This window comes from Branchiostoma belcheri, unplaced genomic scaffold (assembly GCF_001625305.1).
Source record: "Branchiostoma belcheri isolate BF01 breed outbred unplaced genomic scaffold, Haploidv18h27 scaffold160, whole genome shotgun sequence".
NCBI lineage: Eukaryota > Metazoa > Chordata > Leptocardii > Amphioxiformes > Branchiostomatidae > Branchiostoma > Branchiostoma belcheri.
The window spans coordinates 315,288-340,767 of record NW_017803047.1 but is presented as its reverse complement, the minus strand read 5'-3'; the positions used below and the strand labels follow the sequence as shown (position 1 = coordinate 340,767).

The following is a 25,480-nucleotide window of genomic DNA, read 5'->3' as shown; positions in this document are numbered from 1 at the left end:
GGTTATTTACAAGTCCTTTCCTGCCTCCAGCTAGTTAGGAATGGCGGGCATGGTACGTTTTTTTTTATTTTGAAAAATCAACAGTTTGCATTATGCAATTAAAAATCCTAACCAATAAAGTAGGGAATAGCTATCCAACTGTTGTTTTAGTTGTATTTTACTTCATATTATAGTTATATCAATGTAAATCATTGTTTTCCCTTGTGTTTCTCATTCTTTCCCTGCCATGTCGTAAAATGTGGTGAACCCATCGCTGTATTTGCCCCAAAGCAAATATTGGCCTTTCTAGTTATGTTTTGTTTTATATGGTGAACCCAAAAATTTTTTTGTGCACCTAATTTTTTAGGTTGGGTACACCAGTGCACCTATTCCCAAAAATGAATTTCGGGCCCTGCTCTGAAGTGTGATGTCAACACTGGGTCAAAGGTATCTGGTACATGATGCTGGCCAGTGTTGACATCACACTTCAGATCAGAAAAGCCACATGACAAGTCTCACTGGGTCAGTCTATTGAAGAAGACCAGAGTGACTAGTCAAAGCTCTAGGTGAGAACAATTCTTTGTGTTGGATCAAATGTTTTAACTTTATACATGTAACTACCAATTTGAACACATACAGTTTGTACATGTACAAATGAACTTTCATTACAATATCTACTCTAGCTGACATTACCTCTACTCTAGCTGAAATAATTATGTCTGTAGTTCAGTGCCTATTACTACATAATGCTACAAGTAAAATGAGGCGTTTTGGATGATGTAAAAAGATGGCCATACTTTGAATATAACTTGAGAATATTCTATCTATTGTTATCTATTTATCTTTTTTTTTTTTATAATTGTAGCCATGACAGAGTTAAAACTCTTTAAACTTAACGAAAACTTTAACGAAAAATTTTACTTAATATTTAATGTACATGTAATATAAAACATTGCATTTAGGGCACGATTTATGATGAAACTGATGAAAAATAATGTGACTAATTCACACATTCTGCAGTGTCTTTTAAACGCAAGCAAAAATCTCAAAATCTACAACTTTTTTTTAAAGCAGGCAATACTATTCTTGTGACATGTCCATAGAAGGCGAAAGCATCAATTCTTTAATGAAGAAATCCCTTGTCAATAACCAAGTTAATGATTCAATAACTTAACACCATTAGATAAGGCCACACCAATTTAATTACTTGGTTAACGGAATCGCCGCCTCATTTTTTTCTGATTTGCAAAAAAAATTAAAAATCAACTGCAAAATGCTCTTATTGTGACCTGCACAGTTGAAAACAGTCCTTTTCTTCCTAGTTGTTACAGTTATTCCATCTTTTAATGCAATGGTATTATCAAAAGTTCAAAATTCATTGTTTAAATTTTGAACCAGCCTGGTGTGTTGACTTCATGGCTCCTATTGTACCATTTTGGGCCATAATAGGATGCCTAGGCCTGTTTTTTTTCGCCCGCCTGCTCCATTATTTTTCTAGAAAAATCCAGTAACCAAGAAATTAAATTGGTGTGGCCTAACAGTAGGAGCATCCCAAATTTTCCAACACCGGAGAAAAAACTGTTGCCATTCCCTCTTCTGGACATGTACAAGGATACGATTTACTAACTTTCTAATTTTGTTTTATTTGTACCAAAAAATGATGTGAAGAAAAAAAGTCCACAACAGTATACAAATTTGATTCTTACAGTGACATTGTGTCAGCGTCTGGGGCGCTGATTCTGAAACAAGCAAATATAGTTCAATGTCACGGTCAACACGTGCCTAGTGATGCATACCTAAACTCAATTTTAGGTTCAGGTCCGGATTCAAGTCCAGAGGTTTAGGTTCAGTTCCGGACTTGTAAGTCCGGACCTAAACCCATGACATATACAAAATTGCATGTTGGCAACCTTGCAATGTTGTCTGGGTGAAACTTTGGCCACATAACATGGTACTTGACGATGCCCGATGGCAATGTTTTCTTCATTTTGCAGCAAAGATTGTGCAATTTATGGAAGGTTTTAGGTTTTTTGGAAAGAAAAGGGGTATGTGAAATGGTCTTTTAAGGTAATAAGTCCGGACTCGGTTCTTGACTTTTAGGGTTTTTTTTACTTGAACCTAAACATTCTTACAAGTTCGGATCCAAGTTCAGTGAACCGGTATGCATCACTACACGTGCCATGCTCAAGCTTCTAACAATGTGAGAATTTTTTTAGTAAATTTGTCATGATTTTCTTTTAACATTGACTACTGTAGATGAGGATTGTGATTGTGTAACTGATTACGATTATTTTTGATACGTCAGACTTCATACAATTATCAAGGATTAATGATTGATTAGATTTATTGAATTTTCCATTCAATTTGATTATGATCAAACAGTCTTGCATTCAGTTATGAACAGTTCATGCAGACATAGGATTGAAGCAAGGCACATTCAACTTACAGTTACATGGTTGAGGTATTTTGTGATAAAACTGTTTTAACATATTGCATTTATTAATGCATTTGCAATCACATCAAAGAGATTTTAATGATCATAACTTGAACTGAGTATCATTTTCATGCAAGTTTAATAATGCCTCATTCACATACCTATAGTTAACAAAGTAAATAGCACCAAGCATTACTTGGACAACTACCCTGTGCTCTTTTTAAATAAAAAAAATATACATTGTACTTAAAGTTTATATACATCATGAAAATGCTTGGAAAAACTACGCTATTTTCCAAGACGATATTCATATGATGACACACTTAAAATTCTGATACAAGTGATAGTAATTATACTAAATACCAAAAATGTTAGCGTAGTAAGTATTAGTATGTCATGATTTACTAAATTATTAAGGCTTCCATACATAATGTACACCCACATGTAAGTTTATCAATCCCATATGCGCAAGGAGAGTTAGCAATGTTAGATTGGAAAAACACATCAATTGTTAATAGTGACACCACAGTGCTGCTTTTAAATGTTACATCTCACCAATGCATTTGAAATTGCAGACAATGTAGCCAGCAACACCAACTTCATGCAGCATGCCTACATGTATAGCAGTTAGGTGTGACCAATGCATTTTGCATGCACCATGCAATACCAGTCATTGTACAGATGGCGACATGCCTGTCTACTTACCTCAGGTTCTGCATAGAAGTGAGGGAGGCATGGCGGCGGGCACTTTGAGAAGCATATTTACCCTACAATGATAGTGGACACATACATGTACATGTATAGAACCCTACAATGATAGTGGATACATACAATTTACATACATGTACAAATGTACAATGTACATTGTATAGAACCCTACAGTGATAGTGGATACATGTATAGAAGTTACAACAATAAGTTCCCAGCTTTGACACTTAATTTTTTTTCCTAAAAATTTAAAGTAAAATAGTAAAATCTGTGAAATTAGGCCTAGAATTTCCATTAAGAATGGTTTTAGTTCTCTTGTTTTGTACTGTAACTAATTAACAAGGCAGCAAAACTGTGTTGCAATGTGCATTTACAACTTGAAAGGACAAACATATCATTCAAAGATATCTACAGTCTCTATAAATTCCAAAAATGACATCACATCAAAAAATGACAAAAAGTCTTTCTTATACAAACAAGATTCATGGATAAGCCCAAAGCAACAAGATAGCTAAATGGTTTCTTCACAAATGTATCTTTACAGATGTTTCTATTGAAGACATTTCTTTGCAGTAATCTTTTAGGCATATGTGTGTGTTAGTTCCTACGTTGTTACCATGACTTACAGACATGCCCAGAAGTCGGATCCTGCTCTTGGCATATTTCTTCCTCTCCCTGTCTGCCTTCTCCTTCTGTGCCACCTGTTTGTAATACTCCACTAGCTCTGAGATCTGCTCACAAACAGAGGAAATGTGTGAAAATTAGACTGGTAACATCAGCACGTCGGCAGAACGTACTGCGCCTGCGCAGAACCCCGTATTTTCGCGTTTTTCGTTGGGTTTTTGGTCAACGTTGCATCAGAATTTTGCCTGTTGCAGAGGATATTCTTTCAGACACAACATTTGGAAACTACTGTCGAAATGCTAACCTTATATGAGCGAATACAACCTTATATGAGACATTCTGCCGAAATGCTATGTACAATACATTACGGGTTTCGCGCAGGTGCAGTACGTTCTGCCGACGTGCTGGTAACATCAGGGTTCTAGCTAGAATGAAAATCTTTTCTGTCAAGCCACATGTTGAGCGCCGTGACAATTCTAGGGGGTCTGGGGGCATGCTCCCCCAGGAAAATGTCAAAATCTTGACCCTCTGATTCAAAAACGCCATCTTCTGCAGTTTGAGGGACAAAATTTGCATGTAGAAGCTCTTTTGGTGAAAAATTACCATATATTGACAGTTTACATGCCTGGATTTTTCTTCAAGAAAAAAAATTATATGACTGAATGAGCAAAATTTTTGTCCGTCACGAACAGCAAATTTCCGTCAAATGATGACCGTCTAGCCAATATGACCGTCCGAAAAACGGACTGTCATATTGGCTAGAACCCTGGATAACATCTACATTAAGCAAAGAAATTGCCCATTTTGTAAGTTACATAATGTGAGGATAAGTGTCATTTTGTTGTTGACTGTGGGTCTTGGAAGGCCAAAATCCACAAGGTCGACCAAGACAGAGATGGATTGAAAACGTTAGGGAAGACTTTCACCTCTTTACCTTACACAACTAATTATTCACTTACCCTTTTTGCATTGGGATTCTCCTGTTCTTCCCATCCTCCACTGGCTGTGAGACAAACAAAATATTACTCAGCAATTTGTAACAAAGAATAGGAGTGATTGATATACAGAACTTTTACTGTAATACTACTGGTATGCATATAATCTAGTTCATGTTTAGACTTGGACCTAATCCTTTTGACTTGGATCTGGACTTGGACCTGATAAAATCAAAATGCCCAGTACCCACCAGTACCCTAAACAAATCATCTTTCCAATTTTTCCGTGAATTATTACATGTGTGAATACTTAAAGGACTCGAATTTCATTTTTGGGAATAGGTGTACTGGTGCACCCAATCGATAAAATTGGGTGCACACAAAATTTTTTGGGTGCACAAGATATTTAGTACAATGTTAGTACTAAAAGCACTACATGTACTATAATTATTTTATCATTTTCCTGCCACTTAGAATATAAGAATCTACTGTACTACTATACATTTAATGCCTTTACATATGTAAACCTACAAAAATATTTAGATGCACTGGTGCACCCACAGAAAAAAATTGGGTGCACAACTCTTAATTTGGGTGCACCACCCAGTGTTTCTAGCCCTGAATATACTGTTATATATATATTTTTTTTAAAGATTTTCTTTTGTCCAAACAGTACCCGTGCAGTCGCAGCCTTTATATGGCTGAATTGATGCAGGGTATCACATGATAATCAATACAAATCACAACAATTACAACAATCAAATAATACACACGATACACATATTTGTTCCACAATTATTTTTTGTGGAACTGTCGCAAGGGTCTGTGCGGCTGCCATTCGGCGCCACAAGGTGACCTCAATACGACTTTCCCCAACCGAAGTTAGGTACCCATTCACACCTGGGTGGAGTGAGGAAAGTCGTGTAAAGTGCCTTTCCCAAGGACACAACGTTGGGGCGCATGTCCAGACATGTCCCGGGTACGACTTGGAATCGAACCCGGGTCTCCCCACTTCATAGTCGATTGCTCTAACCACTACACCACCCAACGCCACACATATACATTTGTACATGAGGCTCTTTGTGGTCCTTGGTACTTACCAACAGACTGGTCCTTCAGGCCGATGTCTCGTGATGTCCAGCGGCAGAAGGCACAGGCCAGGTAGTACGCCTTCTTGGCCACGGCCTTGTTGGGATCGTCAGCGCTCGGGACCAGCACACTGGTGGCACGTGTGGACAGGGTGTGCTTACAGGACGGGCAGTCAAAACAGTTTGCACATCTGGAAACGGGGGAAGAAGTAAAAAATTTGGTTGCCCATGAGAAATTTAGGTTGCCCCACCTATAAGTTACTACTTTGTTCAAATTAAGTAATGTTACATATATTGACAATATTTCTAACAGCCTTTAGTTAACTGATACTAGTGTAAGTTCCGTATCTAACCCGGGGGGGTTCTACTTCTGTGCCTTACACTAGTAATAGCCATTAATACCTAAAATTAAAAAACATCTGCCGGATACAGTGGTGCAAGCCAAGTGGGCATGATTTCGTGGGGGAAGGGGGCATTCTTAAAATTCAGGTAGCACACTGGGCTACCTAGGTTCAAAAGTAGGTTGCCCCAAGTAAAATTTGGTTGCCTGGGGCAACTGGGCAACCAGGTATTTTGCACACTGACTGGTACCCAGAGAAACACAAAAGGACTGATAATAGTAAAATTAATTCATAGTCTCCTGTCTCAGTATCAGAATGTGAACTACCGAGCCTGTACTACCACCCGTGGAAGCATTCTATTTGAACTATATCAATTTGACACAAGCTAATAGATAGCTTTCATGTCCTGAATAATAATAATATGTAACTTGTAAGTTTGAAATAAAACTAGAAATGCACCTGTTTTTCTTGAGTTTGGCCTCGGCTGACGGCATGTTCTCCATACAGTTGGGACAGTAGTGGGAGTCAACCTGGGGAAACACAAAAGCACAACTTGTTTAAACCTACATAACTAGCCTTTGCACATCTAATTTCTAGACACTGTTCTTGGTGGCAGCAAGTTCCACTCTACAAATACAATAGTTCTAGGAAGTTCTAGTTTTTGAACACCTAAATCCTTGATTGAAAACTCTGGTAGGTACTAATACTTGAAGGCAAGACTTTCTTGTTCTTAAACTTTTTGAGCTTGTATTAGGTAGTTACCTACATTGTAGTACAATCATAATTTGTATTTGGCACGATTTATAAGTTATTTTGCAAATCATGCATATACCAGTAGTCTGAATATTTTTTGCCTGTCTCCCACTAAGTTCCAGTGACACCCACTGTATGTTTGTTTTCATTTCCGTGACACTAGCAACCCTTTCATACAGAATCTTGCAGCTTGGTTCCCTATAATTTCCAGTTGATTTTATGATCAGAATGCCTCTAGGAATTCGAAGGGGAGGGGCAAGTTCTACATTTTATAATATAATATTTTATCGTCAAACGTAGAAAATTTTGATAAACAGCATACGTACAAGTAGTGTTAAAATTATGACTGAAATGTCACATACGCGATGGATAAAGATGTCTGTTAATATCGCAAAATCAAGTTGCTGCAACGTCTGAAAATGACGTCATCTATCTGAACATGATCTGAAAGAGCCAAAAAATTTTCCTTCACATTTGCACAGCGGGAATCGAACCCATGCTCACCTCATGCGACACGCAGTCCTTGGATCGGAGCTTGAGGCAGTGCCTGCAGAAGTACAGCTCACACAGAGGCAGTCTGTAGTCCTTACACTTGTACAAAACGCGATGGTTTTCTAACATACCGGCCGCTCCCACTCTCTGGATCGACTCCATCTTGGATTTTCTAACTCGGACAAGGAATAAACCAATAACCAAGAATTATAGGGATAATGTCAATCTATTTCGTCACTATCAACAAAAATTTGGTTCTAAGACACACAAAAACATCTATTTCTTCATAAATGTATATTTTTATCACTAGTTTATGTCCTTATAATTTTTTACAAGTCGGAATAATGTGTTTATTAAAGTAAATTATCGAACACCCCTCTCTGGGTGAGTAGCATAGTCTTTGTAAGGTCAAAGGTTAGCTGTCCGGACAAAAAAAGTTGGAAGGTTGTTTGCGTAATTTTGTAACAAATTTGTGACGAAAAGATACTTGTTTTGTGAGGGAGCGGTGCACAAGTTCTGAGGTAGCTGTTTCTAAATGAATGTCGGTAAGTTGTCACTTCGTATTTATGCGTTTTTCGGAAAGCTTTGCGGGAAAAAAGGGACAGTTCTGTGGACGTAGGTTATAGTTGCCCCCCCCCCCCACACACACGCACAACACACACACCAAAATGTGTATACTATTTGCTTTGCCTGTAAGCACGTATTCTAATACCTGACAGTAGAAAATTCAAATGACATTTTACTACATCTACATTTGCTACATCCGTGATATAGTTTTGCCAGATTCTTAAATCACTGTTTAACATTTTAAATACTTAACGTTAAAACAATAAAAGTCACTGTACACAGCAGTCACAGCTACAGCATACTATAAAGTATACTGTTTGTTTACAACAAATTTTGATAAATAGCTAACATCTGTGTCCATAATATCACCAGGGTCCATAATATCACCACCTTGAGAAACAGTGTGCTTAAAGATATTTTTACTGCAACATACTTTTGGTATGCACTCCTGCACACCTCAAATGTACATACCTAGGGTATGTTGCAGTAAAAATATCTTTAAGCACACTACTAGTATTTCTCAAATTGGTGATATTATGGACCCTGGTGATATTATGGACACAGATGTTACACTCTACCTAGAGAAGAATGATTTTACTTAGAACCACCTGTAGTATATTAAGTTATAGATGAAGTTTGAAGTATGATATATTTTTCTCTCTCCCTACATGTAGGAGTGAAGCAGGCTTGTAGAGTAGTCACAGCTTACAGAGGTCATCTCCTCAGTCTAACTACTAGTACCAGGTCAGCAGGAACTATGTCTACTGCAGAAAAGGTAAGGTGTTTACTGACATAATGAATATGTACGTTGGTAATACTACATGTAGTAGCTTGAACACCAGGCCATAGATTTTTTTAACAGAATGGTTCAATGCAATGCCTATACGGCCACTTCTCGGCATTGAACTAGAAAGATGAGAGAAACATGGCTATGTCAAGAGATGTCGGTGAACATTTGATTTGAAAGCCTGTAGATTGTAGGTTGGTTTGAAACACTTGTCAGGGAGGGAATTCCAAAGCTTGGCCGTACGGGGAAAGAAACTGTCACTGTAAAAAGATTTTGAACAAGGAATTTGAACGGTGAAGTTGTGTGAGCTAGTGGAGAACCTAGTGGAACGCTTAAAAGTTCTGAGTGGTGGAACTAGTTGGGTTAGCTCTGCAGAGCAATGACCATGAAAATATCAGTAAAAGAGGGATATTATTGTCACACACTTATTCACAAACAGTGCTCAAACCCCCATACAGTGCTTTTTAGTGAAAGTGTTCTCGAAATCCTCTCACAGTTCCTTTCGGTAAAAATATTCTGAAATTAAAATGTGGTTGACACATTGAAATTGAAATACATGTAGGCAAATTTTATGTAATTGTTACATGTACAGTGTATTATTGAAATATTCTTGAAAGTTTGTGAAAACATTTCTTTGTCATGTTCCACAGCAGCCAGGTCCAGTCGAGTCGGTCATCAGAGAAAAGCTGAGTCAGCATTTCCAGGTTGGCAGGTCATTCTATTGTTAATCATACATATTATTATATATAAATGATTATTATATCATATAACCATGTGGCATTTTACATGTTGTAGTACTAAGAGTCAATGTAAGAACCATCTCTTCTCTTGTTACTTTTCTGTTTCTGCTTGCAGAGATTTTGTAGCAGGCCAAAAGTTGTTGATGTGACTATGTTGTTTCCAACTTGTACTTTCAGCACTTCTAGCCTACATTTATGATTAAGTTAAACACATCTGTAAATTTGCAAGTAATTGTTCTCTCTTTGTGTTATCTTACAGCCTTCCCACCTAGATGTCATCAATGAGAGCTACATGCACTGTGTACCACCTGGTAAGTGTGAAGAAATAGGTCTGTTTTTTTCCTATTTAGAAAGCTAAGATGGAGAATGCAAGGGTTATTTTCTCTTTAGATAATTTCATCCTTGTTAATTTTTGTCACAAATTTCTGGTACCTTTTGAAGAAATTTTTACCCTTTCTCTCTAATTACAAGTATTTTCTAGATAAGGTAGTCCTAATACCCAAATCTTCTTTTTTCCACCAAGTGAAGAGATTCTTTTACACAACCAAGTCTTTTATGCAGCCGACATTTCGGTGACAGTCTCTCACCTTCCTCAGGGCAATTCTGACTGGTTCACATTGCAACGTTGGCTGAATAAAAGACTTGGTTGTGAAAAAAGAGTCTCTTCACTCAGTGTCTTACCAACCTGATGAAACTATTCTCGGATGAATATACTAATGTCTTCTTTATAAGTCAATCAAAAATTCTCTCTTTCAAACCACCAGACACTACAAACTCTTTCAACTTTCATGGTGAGTTTGATTTGCTTGTATCATCATCTTTTTTTTTATCACTACAGGTTCAGAAACACATTTCAAGGTGGTGGTGGTCTCTGACAAGTTTGATAACGAGGCCATTATAAAGGTAAAAATCATTCTAATCATTAGACAAAAGAAGGCAGGATCATCTTCACAGCATACAGTGTACTCAGTAGCTGACAAAGGTTTAAACACTTAGTATTCAGTAGTATTACTTACATGTATAGCTTTGTTAGGCCACACCAATTTAATTTGTTGGCTCTCGGATGCGCCTCTTCATTTTTTTTCTGATTTGCAAAAAAAAAGGTTCTGGTTCTGAATCAACTAAAAAATGATTATATTATGTCCCCAACAGTTTCCTAGTTGTTACAGTTTTTCCATCTATTAATGCAGTGGTTTGATTAAAAGTTCAAACTTCATTGTTTGAATATCAACCCAGCCTTTTGTGTTGACTTCATGGCTCCTATCATAGCATTTGGGGCTATAATAGGCTGCCTAGACCTGTTTTTTTTTCACCCTGTTGCTTAAGATTTTTTTCTGAAAAAATCCGAGAACCAAGAAATTAAATTGGTGTGACCTTAGAATCTGGGATAGAAACAACATCAATCGAAATTCATCTCAATCTGTCAGCGAGTATTACAAGCTCACTGTTCCTCAGCATCAAGCTTTGACTGACTGTGAGTTGACTGTACAAAATGTACTTCCTTCCAGCGACACAGAATGGTGAATGGCGTGCTACAGGAGGAGCTAGAGGGGCCTGTCCATGCACTCTCTATCATGGTGAGGTTACTACATGTAGTCCCTGCTCCTTGCTCAAAAGTGCCACCTAGTGTTTGAGATAAGAAGCACAGTTTCAGTTGACACTGCACCACCAATATGCTTTCAGATGCACTTTTCTGCTTTCTCCATTGTCTTTTGCCACACTAATTGAACTTTTGTACAAAAGTATATGAGTTTTAAGAAGTCAATGGATAAAATTTGGGACAGAAGATTAACTTTGTATTACTTGCATTGCAACTTACGTAATTACATGTACCAGTGTATTTCATCAAGACTCTTTTATTGTGCTGCCAGATATTGGCTATGTAGATGTATTTTCAGCTTGACATGTTGAACTAATAACACTTATCAGTTCTGTTAATTGTTATTTCTGTTGATTGTTATTTCCAGGCAAAAACACCAAAACAGTGGGAAGACTCTGGAGGCAAAGTGTCCAAGTCTCCAGCGTGTAGAGGTGGTATGGGGCAGTGACCGGCTTCAGCAAACCAAAATTATTAGAATTCTACTCCAGGGTTTTCTTCAGCATCCATTACTTCAGGCCAATTTTTGGCGATGCCTCATGGGGCCAAGGCATTTGTGTACATACATGTACTACCGTAATGATAGCTTTGAAAGAATTTCAATCACAAATGCATTCCCTAGGGAATTGCTTTTAAGGTAGCCTTCGGCCATGTGGTCTTTGGACCGAGAAGTTAAGGCCTTTGTTCCTTTTGCACAGAGAATAGCTGTCGTAATGTTTTCACCATATGACATGATATAGAAAATATAACGTTAACGTCAAAGAGTGTTTTACTACTGAATCAGTATCACATGCTGGGAGTACTGTCAGCCCACCCAGGCCATTAGCCACTAGTGAAAGTAGGTCACCATATAGTAGATGATATGTCGTCGGTTGAAGACTAGTGAGCCGTTCATCGATACAGAAATTTGCCCATGTACGTAAAAAGGTAAGAGTAAGTCACTACTAGTATCTACATTGTACAATACATGTATATACATTTTTATGAAATAAACAATGATGTCTCTCAGTAGAAAACAGATGCAAGTTTGCTTCTTTGACTGACTTCAAGCACAACAATAATACATGTAATTGAAACACAAGGTGCTTAAGTTGTTTGCAAATGAATGACATCAGGTAAGGTACTTGTAACAGTTACGTGTTCTGACCTGCCAACGAGCAACTTCCACTACAGTAACGTGTTCATCAGTGATGGCGGATGATCGATTTCTTAAAGGACCGCTACACGTGGTTATGATTTTTCAGATTGTTTTGTGAGCAAGCTATGACAAATGTCAATTTACATCTAGTAAACTGCATTTGTTCTGATTGTTGGATCAGCCAACCGCGCTGTCTTAGGGGACTTCATGCCGTCCCTGCGCGCTCATCTGTAAATCTTAAACAACATACAACTTCATCGTTCAGTACATACATGTACATGTTTGCTCATCAACGTCAAGTCAGGAATGCATCATGTGCAAACCAGACATGACACATAAAGCACTCTATATCCGCGACGTCATTTTCAAGCAAAATTTAATGCATGTTGTATGTAGTTAGCAAGATATATCACACTGTGTGTTTGGACGTATGTTTAAGGTTTAGCACGTAAGGCTAACAAAAACAAATTTTGATATCTGTGTTTTACCTGATGTGGTAATGTATATTTCAGTAACTATTTTTCACTATTGGGTGTATAGAGCGCTTTTTATAGTACTTCCTAAGAGATAAAAGTCGAAAGAATGCTACAACAGCCTCTTGAATGATTCTTAGTAATACTATGACTACAATGTAGAAAGTAGATTTGATAGATTTCACATAATTGCTTTACAAAATGAAAGTGCGACACCTTATATGCGATTACTTGATGAAAATGCCAGGAAGAGAATAGCATATAAACAATTGTGTATATTCCACTTTTATTTGTATTCACAGTCACTTCTTAGTTACAATTATCATAATTGTAATTATATCACAGTCATTTTATCTGCAATACATCTGTGTGAATACATCATACACAGAACCTCATTCACTGATACACATTCATACACAAGGCAGTGTAAAATTTGCTGTACATTCGGATTCCTTCCTTGGCTACAGTGCACTTTTACAGATGAAACGACAGACCACCTATAGACTGTGTATTACACTGAAGTATCTGTGCCTAATAAATGTCCTTCATCCGATCTAAATCGTACGTGAGAGTTTCTAGAAAATGGAGACCCCTTTACAAAAACAGGACATTTTATGTCTTCTATATGCAGTTCAGTACAGTCGATCATCATTTTACAACCACAGTAAAAATGGCACGATGTGCATTTTTTTCATTCTTGGACAACCTTTAAGAAATTCTACAGTGTGATTTTCTGGGTAAGAACTTGTGGTGTCCTATAAACCAAAGTAGACATGAACAAGATGATTTTACAATGAATTACATTGCACCAAGATGGGTATCAAAGCTGTTCAAAGCTACACAAAGGCCACTTTAAGCTTAAACGTATACAATTCCTTGAAAAGTTGAGTCGACTAAAGATTACGGGTAGTCTATGACTAAAGGGAATATAATGTATATACATGTACATACACAGTGTAGCCACATGATTTCTAAGCAAAGTACACCTGGTCTAGTTCTGTCTGACACAACTGCAAATTAACAATTTCTTTCACTTTTCTGACAGCCAGTAGAAGCATTTGCCAGTAGCTATACAAAGATGTTCAAAGAGTACAAGATTTGACATACTTGGCACAGTACTTTGGAGTGACAGGAAGACATGATCTAGGCATAGAATTTACATCAAACAGTTTTTCGAAATTGATTTTCCTGGCATTACTGTAACAAAATGCTGTTGGTTTAATTTTTCATTGTCTAAAATGGTCATGATTTGTACATGTTGTAGGTACCTTTAAAAGGTAAAGCTGATTTCAAGCCCAACAGTCATGTTTACCAGTTTTATGTTACACTATGCTCAGTCTGTCCCTTCAAAGACAATCCTTTAATTTTATAGATGTCAGATTTTTCACCCACAAATATTACACACTCAATTTGACAGCAGAGTACACTTTCACTTAGTAGAAAGTAGAATTTTCAGTATGTTAATTCATAAAAGCCTTTCACAATCTGAATTTAATACAACTCCACCGTAAGTACTTCACTGTTGTAAAATCCTGGTATCTAGCTATAGCATCAACTATCGATGTATACATTGTATACTATTATGTAATTATACACAACATGCATGGTTTTGTGTTTGTGTAATACATTATACTTTACATATAGGTTCCCTCTGCGCATCAGTCAACATTGACCCCAACCTTTCCCCACTCCAGGTTTATAGTGATAAGTGCATTGATTTATTTTGCATTGTTACTTAGTATCCCTAAGTATGTACAAAGTTGATTATGAAGACACAGGGTCTGGAATGGTTTGGCAAAAGCTTGGTCACACCATATTTAATAATTACATGTATAAGCCAAAGCAAGTAATTTTCTATGGATGACATTAGCACGCACATCTAGGGTAGCCGGGTTTTTGCTAGGGTCATTTTAGAAAACAGAAACATAACTTTGCAATTTTTCCCTAGGCCACACCAATTTAATTTCTTGGTTAACGGATTCGACCGCTTCATTTTTTCTGATTTGCCCAAAAAATTAATATTCAGAATCAACTGCAAAATGCTCATATTTTGCCCTGAACAGTTGAAAACAGTCCTTTTCATCCTAGTTGTTACAGTCATTCCATCTTTCAATGCAATGGTATCATTAAGAGTTTAAAATTCATTGTTTAAATTTTGAACCAGCCAGGTGTGTTGACTTGGTGGCTCCTATCATACCATTTTGGGCCATAATAGGATGCCTAGACCTGTTTTTATTTTATTTTTTTTCGCCCGCCCGCTCCATTATTTTTCTAGAAAAATCCGTTAACCAAGAAATTAAATTGGTGAGGCCCTATGGTCCATATTATAGAATACATAGTCACATTTTCATTAACTGGCCGATTGCACAGTAACTGTCATAATTTACAATTTTGTATAGTCATGCCAGGTACAATAAGGAAGGAATTCCACAGAAATAATACTATACATTGAACAGACAACAATTATTGGCACATTTGTTTGCTTAATATACACAAATAGAATGTAATATGTACACATCTTTATAGAACAATTAAAATCTATTATTATACACAACATGAAATTAAAGTACATCCAACTTTCAGAAGATTTGGTTTCACAATGTTAATTACCATGATAATATTTGAAATACATGATTTTAATAACCAATATGAAACATGAAAAGGAACAAATGGTTTGTACAAAGTGCATCATATTTCTTACCAATTTGATTTAATAATTTACATGACTTGTGTGCTTGCATTCAGATTTATTCTTTGTTCAAAGTAATGTCTAGTATTTATCTTTAATATGGTTTTCAATTTATAATATATAATTTTGTTTAAAAGAGAGAAAATCCAGATGTCATTCCAAATACTAAATATCACTCCTGAAATCACAGCTATTTTCCTCTCGGTAAATGGCTGCATTTCTCAAACTTTTAAGTCATAATTTTAATCATAAGACCCATTACAAATCATAAGTTTGGAGCTTCCTTGAATTTTACTGTTTTCAAAAATTAATTATGAATAACTCTTGCAAAGTTTCAAATAATCCATCCTAAACAATCCTTATAATTCTTCAAATTCGTTCTCTTTTTTAAATACCATTTGAATCATGAAGTAAAAGGATTGGAGTTAACGTCAGAATATTTTGGAAAAATCCTTGATTTTCGATCGCTTCAAACATGTCCAGTATGACTTCCAGCTGACCAGCAGTCTGTCGTACTTCACTGGTTTGTCTCTTCTAATGTACATCACGGGGAAAAAACTTAAAATTTGTGTTTTGTTGTGCACCACTTGCAGGACTATTTACAACTTGGTACACCAACAAAAATGTCGTCGCTCCTTGTGTCGGGAACATCACTGGTCAAGAAGTTGACTCCTGGAAGTGAAGAAAGTTTCAACGTGTCAAAGGATACCACAGATATATATACAGCAAACAAATAATTTACACATTTACAATCTTAGTCGCTAAGTCGCTTTTATTCATTTACAATCTTAGTCGCTACTACTAAACAGGTATGGTTAAACAGTTAAAGACCATATGACACCAAAGAAAGTCTGTAAAATATAATGTCGAAAGCATAATGTAGTCACTTGAAGTTGGTTTAAATCACGATGACTGAGAAATTGACTGTTTTACAACATTCCAAACTGCAAAAAAGCCCACAGCAGGCATTGAAATTTCGATTATAACAGAAGAATCCTGTACTGTAATGTCTTGTAAATGTGTCTGTTAGGCAGGTAATACTAGTTGTTTCAACTACAGCCAGATGAGATCGAATTTTCCTGTCATGAGCAGCTATGAAAAAATCATTGTAGGTGACTTATACATGTAATAAAGAATTGAAAGAGTCTTGTACAATCCTGGTGTCCTTACTTCAGTGTCTTGAACCGTTCCTTCTCCAGGTGGTTTTCAGGTCCTTCACAGTCGAACGACACCAGGTGCAGAGCTGTGACAGGAGAAAAATGTAAAAATTTGAGACCATATGATACCAACAACACTAAAATATACCAGTTCCTGAAAGTAGTCAAACGTGATAGGTATTATTCAATGAACAACTGACCACAACTACACTCTTCTGATGTATGGGAACATTGAATCTTGAAAAAATCATCCTTCCAGGTCTTGATTTCTGCTGCCAGCTAATCCAATTAAGGCCATATTGATTTGATTATATGGATGACATCCGCGCGCGCATGAATTTTCGGCCGTTTCCAAAAAAAAAAAGTTTTCAACCATACTGTAAATCGTACAAAACAGTTGCAAAATGAGCAAAAATATACCGTCAGTTACAAAAAAAATAATAATAAATTATAACTATACCAATGTCGTAGAATGCCAAAATCATACGAAAAAAGACGAAACTGTAAAGAAATGAATTCGAAGAGTAGATTATTCGCCAAACCATATTCTGTGCCATTTGTGCAACCTTCAAAACCACGTACATTTCATAATGAAAACAACTTTTTTTTTTTGCTAAACTTTTTTTTTATTCGCACGCGCGCATCAGTTTTGGGGTTCCCAGAGGATGTCATACATATAATCACATCAACATGGCCTAAATTAAATAAAAGTAAATGATGAGCATGGCGACCAATGCAGAACGCCTCGTACATTGTAACTATTGTTCTTTTGGTGTCATTACCGTGACTTCATACAATTGCAAGATATTAATATTTGCTTTTGCTTGCTTCTCAAATGAACGTGTTTCATGAGCCATAGGTCTGTATTCATTTACATGCAGGTGCAGTTATTATGTAGGCTGATGTTATGTAGACTCAAGACTCACAAAATGTATGTGAATGGAATCTTCCTACTTACAGTCTTCATAGAACACAGGAGCTGTCAGAAGGTAGTTCAGCACTTTGCGGTGTCTCTCAAATGGGCACTGGAGTAGGCAAAGGATGAAATGTTAAAAAAAACTCTAATCTTATATTAAAATAAAATTAATATTAAAATTAAATACACACAAGGGGGTTTCAGTTCAAAACAGAAAGCACATGTACTGTATGCATGGACAGTGAATAAATTTACAAGCAAGAACAAGAAATTTGAAAGCAAGTACTTGTATCATGTCTTTTTCTAGAACATGTAAACATGTCCAAAGAGACAACATTTTTCCTTACCTCCACCTGCTGCCAGGTGCAAAAGGAGGTCACCTGTCTTGCCAGCTGCCAAAATTTCTGTTAACAAACAAAAAGACATGTTTCACTACAAGTTGAAATCATAGCTTCACAAGGAATAAGGTACCTGGTAACATCTACAGAATTCTAGCTAGGGGGACGTGATGGTGTTATCTATTAGGACCATTGAATGCACTATGTAAGGAAAACATGTTGTTTCAGACTGAGCAAATGACCTTAGCAAAAACTGCTGACCCTAGCCTTTTTTTGGGGTGGACCCCAGCAAAGGACATAATTTTTCAAGCTTATCAACCTTTTCTAGCTCCATGATCTGACACCTGAGTGATAAAACATTAGGTTTTCCAACGCTGACAATGAAAACATAGTTAGTGTTCAGCACCAAGGACAGGCATGTTAGGCTGTCTTGACAGTGTTCAGTATTTTTTTTTTAATTTATTCATCAATAAACATACAATATACAATGTAGTGAACCATCCCATTACCTAATAATAATAATCATAATGATGAAATAATAACAAACAACAGTGTTCAGTATTAGTGTCCTCAGGCAAGTTTTGTTCAACTGTATAGTCAAGTTAGATCACTAGAGATCACCAAAGTCTAAAAGAAACGAAATAAAAGATAACCGACCCTAATTCTTTTAGGACTGAAACAGGAAATACAACATTCTTTTTTCTACATGTAGGCCTTATGACCTTTGAAGAGCTGACCAAAAATATTGGAATTATTGAAATGTTACCTCAAAACGGACGTGTCCGTTGGGAAGTTTGTTGCTACATGTCTCGTTGAGGAAGTAGATATCCTTCACCATCAGGCTGAAGAATGGTATGACAATCTGTAACGGGGAGATATGAAAAACATTTTAAAACTAGTCACAAAAGACAATCAATCAATCAATCAATCAATCAATCAATCAATCAATCAATCAATCAATCAATCAATCAATCAATCAATCAATCAATCAATCAATCATCAAATCTGTCCGTCTGTCCATAGATACTGTAAATCACTTTATGTTTGCAGTATCAAAATTTCATCTGAGAAAAATCGACATGTTCACGAAACTATACGTTCGTGGTGGCAGTAGGTGCAAAAAAAAGGAAGCGAATTATTTGTTTTCTTTGCGGTCACTTCCTAAATAAAACTCTGACGAAAAATTGTGATTTACAGTATTGCTTAAAACAAGACTCCAATAAGTTTACTACTGTACAGCTGTAGAGTTGTATATGATTTGCGCAAATGTAAAAAACATGAAAGTAGTCCTGACCCGTTCTCTGTTACTGTGCGCCCCTGCCGCTCTGTGCAGTGCAGCCATCAGGGAGGCCCGGTAGTTGGAGAAGTTGGACGTTGGATCCATTTGGTGCTGCGGGAAAGATGGGGAAAAAACAATGTTCAATAACTGTGTCTGAGTTACACAGAAATGTTACATGGACATTATGAAACAAGTTTGAACTGTAATGGCCAACACAAAAAATTGGACTCACTTAAATTTTCAACTGTACAACTCAAGTCTTGGTCAAGGAATGAGCAATACACTGTTATTACAGTTCAAACTTGTTTCATAATGACCTCTACCAATGAAAACAGATAAACTTTCAAGATAAGGTTACATGTACATGTATGTCATATGGAGATTCAACAAGAAAATGATAATCAAACACCCCTTCTCCTCAAATTCAATTGCAACATCTTCTTAACACTGCCCCCTAGCATGTCATGGCAAAACTGCAGATTCTATGCACTGTTACTGTATTGAGACATTTTACTCCAAATGAGTATTGGTCATGCAGAAATGATCTAAGCTCCCTTATCCTCGGGAAGTTGATCAAGATCACATGAACAATATAATTCATCAGAGATGTTGACTTCATCGTGCATTACAATAATTTTACATTATGTATAAGAAGTGCCTACCTCCAGAACGTCAAACTTGCAAGTATCCACCTTAGACCACTGTAGAAAAAAGGAAGACATTGGATACATTTTAAGTCTTCCATGTGACAAAACACTAAATATAAGAAATCACTAAGTCAAAGATCAAAAGAACAAAATCGGAGTCAATACTGTTGATTTTTACTTACTGTTTTCTTCAATCTGGCAACTGGACTCATGTTCAAACCAGCTATGAAGATAACAAAGAAGTATTCAAAAGACTTTTATTAAGAACAGAAAAATTAGAGACAATTCAGGGGTAGTGGTGGGTGGTAGAAACACCAAACATTGCTTTAAAAAACAAACTGTGACAATTATTTAAACTGCCCTCTCTTGGGTGTTTGGAACAAAACAAATAACCCACAAATGAAGACAATTGCTCATAAATGTTTTTATAACCCCCATACTCACCAATAATTGCCATGAGGGAGTTAAAGTTCCCAATGTTGAAGCACTCTCGGGCCACGTCAATGAAGAACTCAATCACCCGTGCTCTGTGCTTCTTTTTCACAGGCTGGAAACAAACGGAAATTTTAAAGATTAACCATCAGTGAAAAAGAGGTTTAAAAAGTTATAGAGTAGATAAAATGATGAGAATTCTTACCAATGTTGACAATATCAGTGGGTGAGAGGGGGTATGTAGGGGTCTTGCCATGTTTTTTTATCCATGAAATGGCTAAATTTGTACCAGAAACAAAGAAATTTCCAACGGAAGGCTATTCAGTACCAAGGACATGATTTCACGGGGCAGTAATTCCTGGACGATTCACTGGACAGAGACACATTTTTGTAACAGTGATACCATAGACTCTGGAAGACACAAGGACTAACATACATGTAAAGCTGCAGGCACACTACAAGGCTTTTTGATAGCACTTCAGTACCAAGGATGCAACTACAGGGGAGTACAGCAAGCAAGAGCCCTCCACGTTTTCTTTGGCTTTACAAAGCACAGATGTTTGTGGGATGACCTATGTACCTGTATGTAATTTATTCTCAAGAAAAGACTGGTTTTATTATACAGAAGTGAGAAAGAAAGGTGCATTCCTGAAGTGTATGTGTGTGTGTGGCATTACTGTTTATCTACAGAAAAGTGGGGGAGGGGGGCATTCCTGTAAATACATGTACACATTTACACGGAAGTGGGGGAGGGGGGCATTCCTGTTCACTTAGTAGACATTTGCACAGAAGTGGAGAATGGGGACGTTCCTCTAGTAGCATTCCTGTACGCATGCACGACTGCAATACAGAAGTGAAGGGGAGGGAGGGCATTACTGTTTACCTTTAGTAAGTGGACATTTACACAAAAGTGTGGGGAGGGGGGCATTACTGTAGTAGCATTCCTGTACACATACATGTACATGGGGAGGGGGGGGGGTCATTCCTTATTACAAAGTAGTAAGGGGGTATTCCAAGGCCTATATACATGTACACAGAATTACACAGAATTAGAAGTGAGGAGATACGTGTATTTCTAGTGTACATGTACAATTGTCTGCACAGAAATGGGGAACAGGCATCATGTCTGTACAACTTCACCATAAGGGAAGGGCTTACACTTATGTACTGACACATTGGGGAGGGGGGCATGATGTCTGTACCACAGTACAGACTCTGAGGTGGGGAGGGGGGCAGCATGCAGCAGAAGACAAACGTTGCTTAACACACCCTGCGAGAAGCTGCATGCCTCACCATACATATTTCTGTTGCCACCATGTAGCTCAGCCGGTTGAACCACTCGACATACGCCTCCAGGTTAGATGTCTTCTTCATGTCCTGGAACAAGGTCTGGGAAAGGGAAAAAAAACATATTAGGTTTGAACAAGAAATCACTTATAATGTCATGCACTTTATTTGATGATGATGCTCATCCATTTGTTCATTTAACACTTACCACATTTGTGGAAGGACTGGTGACCATATACATGTAACCTTTTCAAGATGTCAGTTTTGTAAGGGGGCCCCGCAAGCCCTTTTCCGTAGAGCGTAATCGGCCGTTTTAATTCTACGTAGAGCGTAGACAGACCGCTCTTTGCATTTTGCGTAGAGCGTATTTGCCGTTTTAATTCTACGTAATGCGTTGTAGCCACTTGTAATTTATCGTAAAGCGTAATTGAGAGGTTTGCGAATTCAGCATAGAGCGTTGTCGGCCCCCCCTTGCAGGCCCTCTGTAAGGTTTGAACCACTTACATTGGGAGGGACCCCTGCCCTTTTCAATAAGTATGGCATGATGCTAAGGTGCACAACACTGGGGCCTGTCAGTGATTTCAACCCAGAACCTTTGGATTCTGGATACCAGCCATGATTTAAAATCTTTTGACTTGGGGACCACTCATTCTTCACCCATGTGCTGTCAACATACTCTGGATAGACAGACCAACCCAGCGAACAATACTTATTTGAAAATAATGATAAATTGTGATTGGGGTTCAGTCGCAATTTTAACATGATTCATTTTCAAATGTCAATCATGCTGTATGTTGGAATAACGCCAAAACAGAGAGGTAGAGAATTTAGAATTAATAATTTATGATAACTGCATCAAATACCATACATCTGTCCTGTTCTGTCAATAGTAGTTTGATCTATGCATAACATTACGTCAATGGACAAGAGAGTGACGTCAATGATCATAAATCAAAAGTATTTGACAGACTAGTTAGACAGACATGCTAGTGGTGTACAAAATGTAGCTCAGCATGAAACTTCATCTGTCAGTGAATTGATACATTAGTGAAAATTTAACTGTTTTCCAACTCAGAAATTTGGGTGAAAACTCCAGTGAGTTAAATTCTTTGGAGTTGGAGAACAGTTCAACTTTTAATAAGCTGTGAATAGTTTTATCAGGTTGGTAAGACACTGAGTAAAGAGACTTTTTTTTCACAACCAAGTCTTTTATTTAGCTGACGTTTCGGTGACTGTTTGTCACCTTCCTCAGGGCAATTCTGACTGGTTCACATTGCACAACACAGGTGTCTCTGCTATAGATGCATTCCCAAATGTACAACATTTATACCAGTCACAATTGCCCTGAGGAAGGTGACAGATTGTCACCAAAACGTCGGCTGAATAAAAGACTTGGCTGTGAAAAAAGAAAAAAAGTCTCTTTATTCAGTTTTTAATAAGCTGGTATAATTATTATGAAAACTGAAAAGTACAAGAAAGAAGAGAATAACTAACCCTCTCATCCCACTCTGCCACATCCTTGGACACGAAGGATTGCACAAACTCTTCCGGCCCGATATGGCTGATTCTCTCCTGCAAACAAACGTCAAATAGCAAAAAATTCATAACATGCAAGCTAAGCAAGTTTTAGGATCAAGACATGTCCCCCCAAAATAATAACTTTTAAAATCTGAGACCTTTGTTCTCCTTCAGTTACAAAAAAGTTTTGTGAATCTATTTTGAAATGTTTGAGTTTTTAAAAATACAGGCAAATTGTGTGGTAGCTCTTACAAATTCTAGGCATTCTATACATTACATTTTGTACGTTTTGGTAAACTCTGGGGGAAAGTGTGACAGTGTAACTTACCATCTCTATGTGTGTAAGTTGCTGAGCCATCACTACAGGATCATTGCACACGTTAAGGATGTCCTTCTGCAAAAAACATCAAAATTAAATTGCTACAGTTGTGTAGTTTATCATACTATTCTCTTTGTTACATTCTGTCTGACCCTTACAACTTCCTTTGAGTGCTCAATGAAAAGCGGCAATGCAGTTTTATTTTATGAATAGATCATAATCATGTTTTTAAGTCCAGTTATGTCTGAAGTCCTACCTGTATTGCATGTGGGTTAGTCTTGAGGACTCTAAGCCTGTCTGTCAGGTTGGCGTTGATTTTGGTCAGGACATGCTCGTACTTATCCAACACTGACAGCTGCAGGGGAGGCAAGGTAGACAGACATGAAATAATGCTCAATGGCACAAATTAGAGCAATGAATTAAAACAAAACAAAATTTTAGAACATTTTAGGACAATTCTCCAGTTAAAATGACCTATCCTTGTTATACTGTTTAAATTTGGTTTAAAAAAAACTTAACTGCAGCTTGTTCCATATTTACTTGTACACTGAGACATGTCGTCACATGTGGATCATATTAGTAACACAGTGGCTATGGCATAGAGAGGATAATAGATAGCTTCTAATTGTTAGATCATTTTCTCACCTTTCTAACAAGTGTCTGCATTATCTGCCCCACAGTTTTTCTCTGATTCTGAAACATAGCAAGTGAAATGATATTGAAAAAAATAGCAAGGTCTTGATCTACAAAATTATAACCAAGAAATTGAAGACTTTATACAAAAGTCATGTACCTCCATGAAATATCTACTAGTAGTTTTCACTTTTAACATCTACACTGATATGATAGTTATGTTAAGCCTTATATATATAATTACCTCGTTAATGATGGAACATCTCTGTGTGATGTCCTTCAGATGTTTCAGCATTCTCTCGTCTCTAAAGTCATAGGCAAAAACCTCTGTCCACTCACTGTTCAAGAGAAAATCAGGTTAAATTGAATGCTAAAATGCATGATGGTACAGTAACTTCACATGCACAATGAAACCATGAACTACCAAACACAATTTTAACTACTGCATGAGACCTGTAAACACTTGCCCTCTAGATTTTTTTAATGACATTTACATAATATACTTGTAAAATGGTGGCTACACCTGGTTAACCAACCCTGTCTGGAACAACCATTGGAAACAGTCTCTTGTAAAGTGGCTGAGTTGCTGCTGAGACCAGATTTACAGTACACGACCAGATTTACATGACACAATATCCAGTGGCACTCACCTAATGAGTTGCACAATGTGAGAGCCAAGTCTTCCTTCTGCAGCCTGCAAAGTGAATACATATTATCAACATTTTGGTTTATTAAATAATTAAAACATCAAAAATATAGACTTAATACAACAATGCAACAACAAATAAAGATTTTCTTTTAATTCCTTGCATATTTGTGACAAGACTAATTTAAAATTCAATTGAGAGGGTAATTGTGAAGGCACAAACCTTGTCTTGTCTATCCTCTGTGAGCTTCATTTGAAGTCTACATTGCTGAAATTGTACATGGATGTATAAGACAAAATGTAGTATGGCCATGCAAAATATAGAGTAAAAAATACTGTTACAGTAAATTGTGTCGAAGTTATTCATTGGTAGGAAATTGACAATTTTGTGAATGAGTTGTCATAATGAGTTGCCAGGAAACCTAGCAACTATCCTTAAGAAATCAGACTCTGCAAAACACAATTATCATTTCTTAAGGTAAGCTTCTTAATATATATGAAGATGAAAGGGCAGGCACTGTTCTGATCGCTAGTAGGAGGCATATCTAACAGATTTAAACTTAATTCTTGAACATTAAGAAGATCAAAGGTACAGTCATGTAGAAAATGTATGATCACCATCATCTGCCATACTATTTTTGTATTCTACCTGTTAGTTGATTTATTAAAACGAAATTTGATGAGTTAAATGCTGGAGGATACAAAATGTATATTCACGGTCAATATGGATCATCATTTTCCTGTCTTCTCCTACATGTATGAGACTTTTGTAATAAACACAAATTAAAAATTATCAATACTTTTACCCAAGGAAATTGGTACTCAAGCAACTGGATAGATTTTGGAAATTGTCACTGATAGATGTTTCAAGTAGCATCTAGTACTTTTCATCAGTGACAGTCACTGACAAAAAGTACTGGAGCTACTTGAATCAGTGACAGTTTTCAAAATCAATCCAATATT

General features: G+C 36.9%; 3 protein-coding genes across 6 annotated transcripts in view; 1 reads left to right on the top strand and 2 right to left on the bottom strand.

Moving 5' to 3' along the window:
- The window catches only part of LOC109466229 (dynactin subunit 4-like), an 18,142-nt gene extending 10,583 nt beyond the window's left edge, over nt 1–7,559 (bottom strand). Inside the window, exons 1-7 of one of the 3 annotated variants that reach the window (XM_019763899.1) lie at nt 7,367–7,559; nt 6,569–6,639; nt 5,781–5,959; nt 4,705–4,748; nt 3,748–3,852; nt 3,119–3,180; nt 1,686–1,718 (exon numbers count right to left, since the gene is read on the bottom strand). In XM_019763899.1, coding sequence (XP_019619458.1) covers nt 1,686–1,718; nt 3,119–3,180; nt 3,748–3,852; nt 4,705–4,748; nt 5,781–5,959; nt 6,569–6,639; nt 7,367–7,516 — 644 coding nt within the window. In that variant the 5' untranslated portion in view covers nt 7,517–7,559. The remainder of the gene's footprint in view (nt 1–1,685; nt 1,719–3,118; nt 3,181–3,747; nt 3,853–4,704; nt 4,749–5,780; nt 5,960–6,568; nt 6,640–7,366) is intronic. The other 2 variants (XM_019763900.1, XM_019763901.1) reach the window with 2 other exon arrangements.
- Nucleotides 7,560–7,805: 246 nt separating this feature from the next.
- Nucleotides 7,806–11,980, top strand: LOC109466222 (DNA-binding transcriptional regulator BolA-like). Of its 2 annotated transcripts, none has more exons than XM_019763888.1 (7): nt 7,806–7,899; nt 8,596–8,696; nt 9,362–9,412; nt 9,708–9,759; nt 10,287–10,351; nt 10,957–11,025; nt 11,416–11,980. In XM_019763888.1, the coding sequence occupies exons 1-7, from the start codon at nt 7,890–7,892 to the stop codon at nt 11,494–11,496; spliced, it is 429 nt and encodes a 142-aa protein (XP_019619447.1). In that variant the 5' UTR covers nt 7,806–7,889; the 3' UTR covers nt 11,497–11,980. The 2 variants fall into 2 exon arrangements, with proteins under 2 accessions (XP_019619447.1, XP_019619446.1); XM_019763887.1 differs by having other exon boundaries at nt 9,359–9,412.
- Nucleotides 11,981–16,511: 4,531 nt separating this feature from the next.
- The window catches only part of LOC109466223 (ras-GEF domain-containing family member 1B-like), a 95,227-nt gene continuing 86,258 nt past the window's right edge, over nt 16,512–25,480 (bottom strand). Inside the window, exons 11-26 of the mRNA XM_019763889.1 lie at nt 24,741–24,785; nt 24,522–24,565; nt 24,116–24,209; nt 23,884–23,931; nt 23,495–23,593; nt 23,248–23,313; nt 22,896–22,973; nt 21,408–21,503; nt 20,127–20,229; nt 19,865–19,905; nt 19,698–19,736; nt 19,051–19,146; nt 18,523–18,618; nt 17,766–17,822; nt 17,461–17,527; nt 16,512–16,588 (exon numbers count right to left, since the gene is read on the bottom strand). Coding sequence (XP_019619448.1) covers nt 16,512–16,588; nt 17,461–17,527; nt 17,766–17,822; nt 18,523–18,618; nt 19,051–19,146; nt 19,698–19,736; nt 19,865–19,905; nt 20,127–20,229; nt 21,408–21,503; nt 22,896–22,973; nt 23,248–23,313; nt 23,495–23,593; nt 23,884–23,931; nt 24,116–24,209; nt 24,522–24,565; nt 24,741–24,785 — 1,146 coding nt within the window. The remainder of the gene's footprint in view (nt 16,589–17,460; nt 17,528–17,765; nt 17,823–18,522; nt 18,619–19,050; nt 19,147–19,697; nt 19,737–19,864; nt 19,906–20,126; nt 20,230–21,407; nt 21,504–22,895; nt 22,974–23,247; nt 23,314–23,494; nt 23,594–23,883; nt 23,932–24,115; nt 24,210–24,521; nt 24,566–24,740; nt 24,786–25,480) is intronic.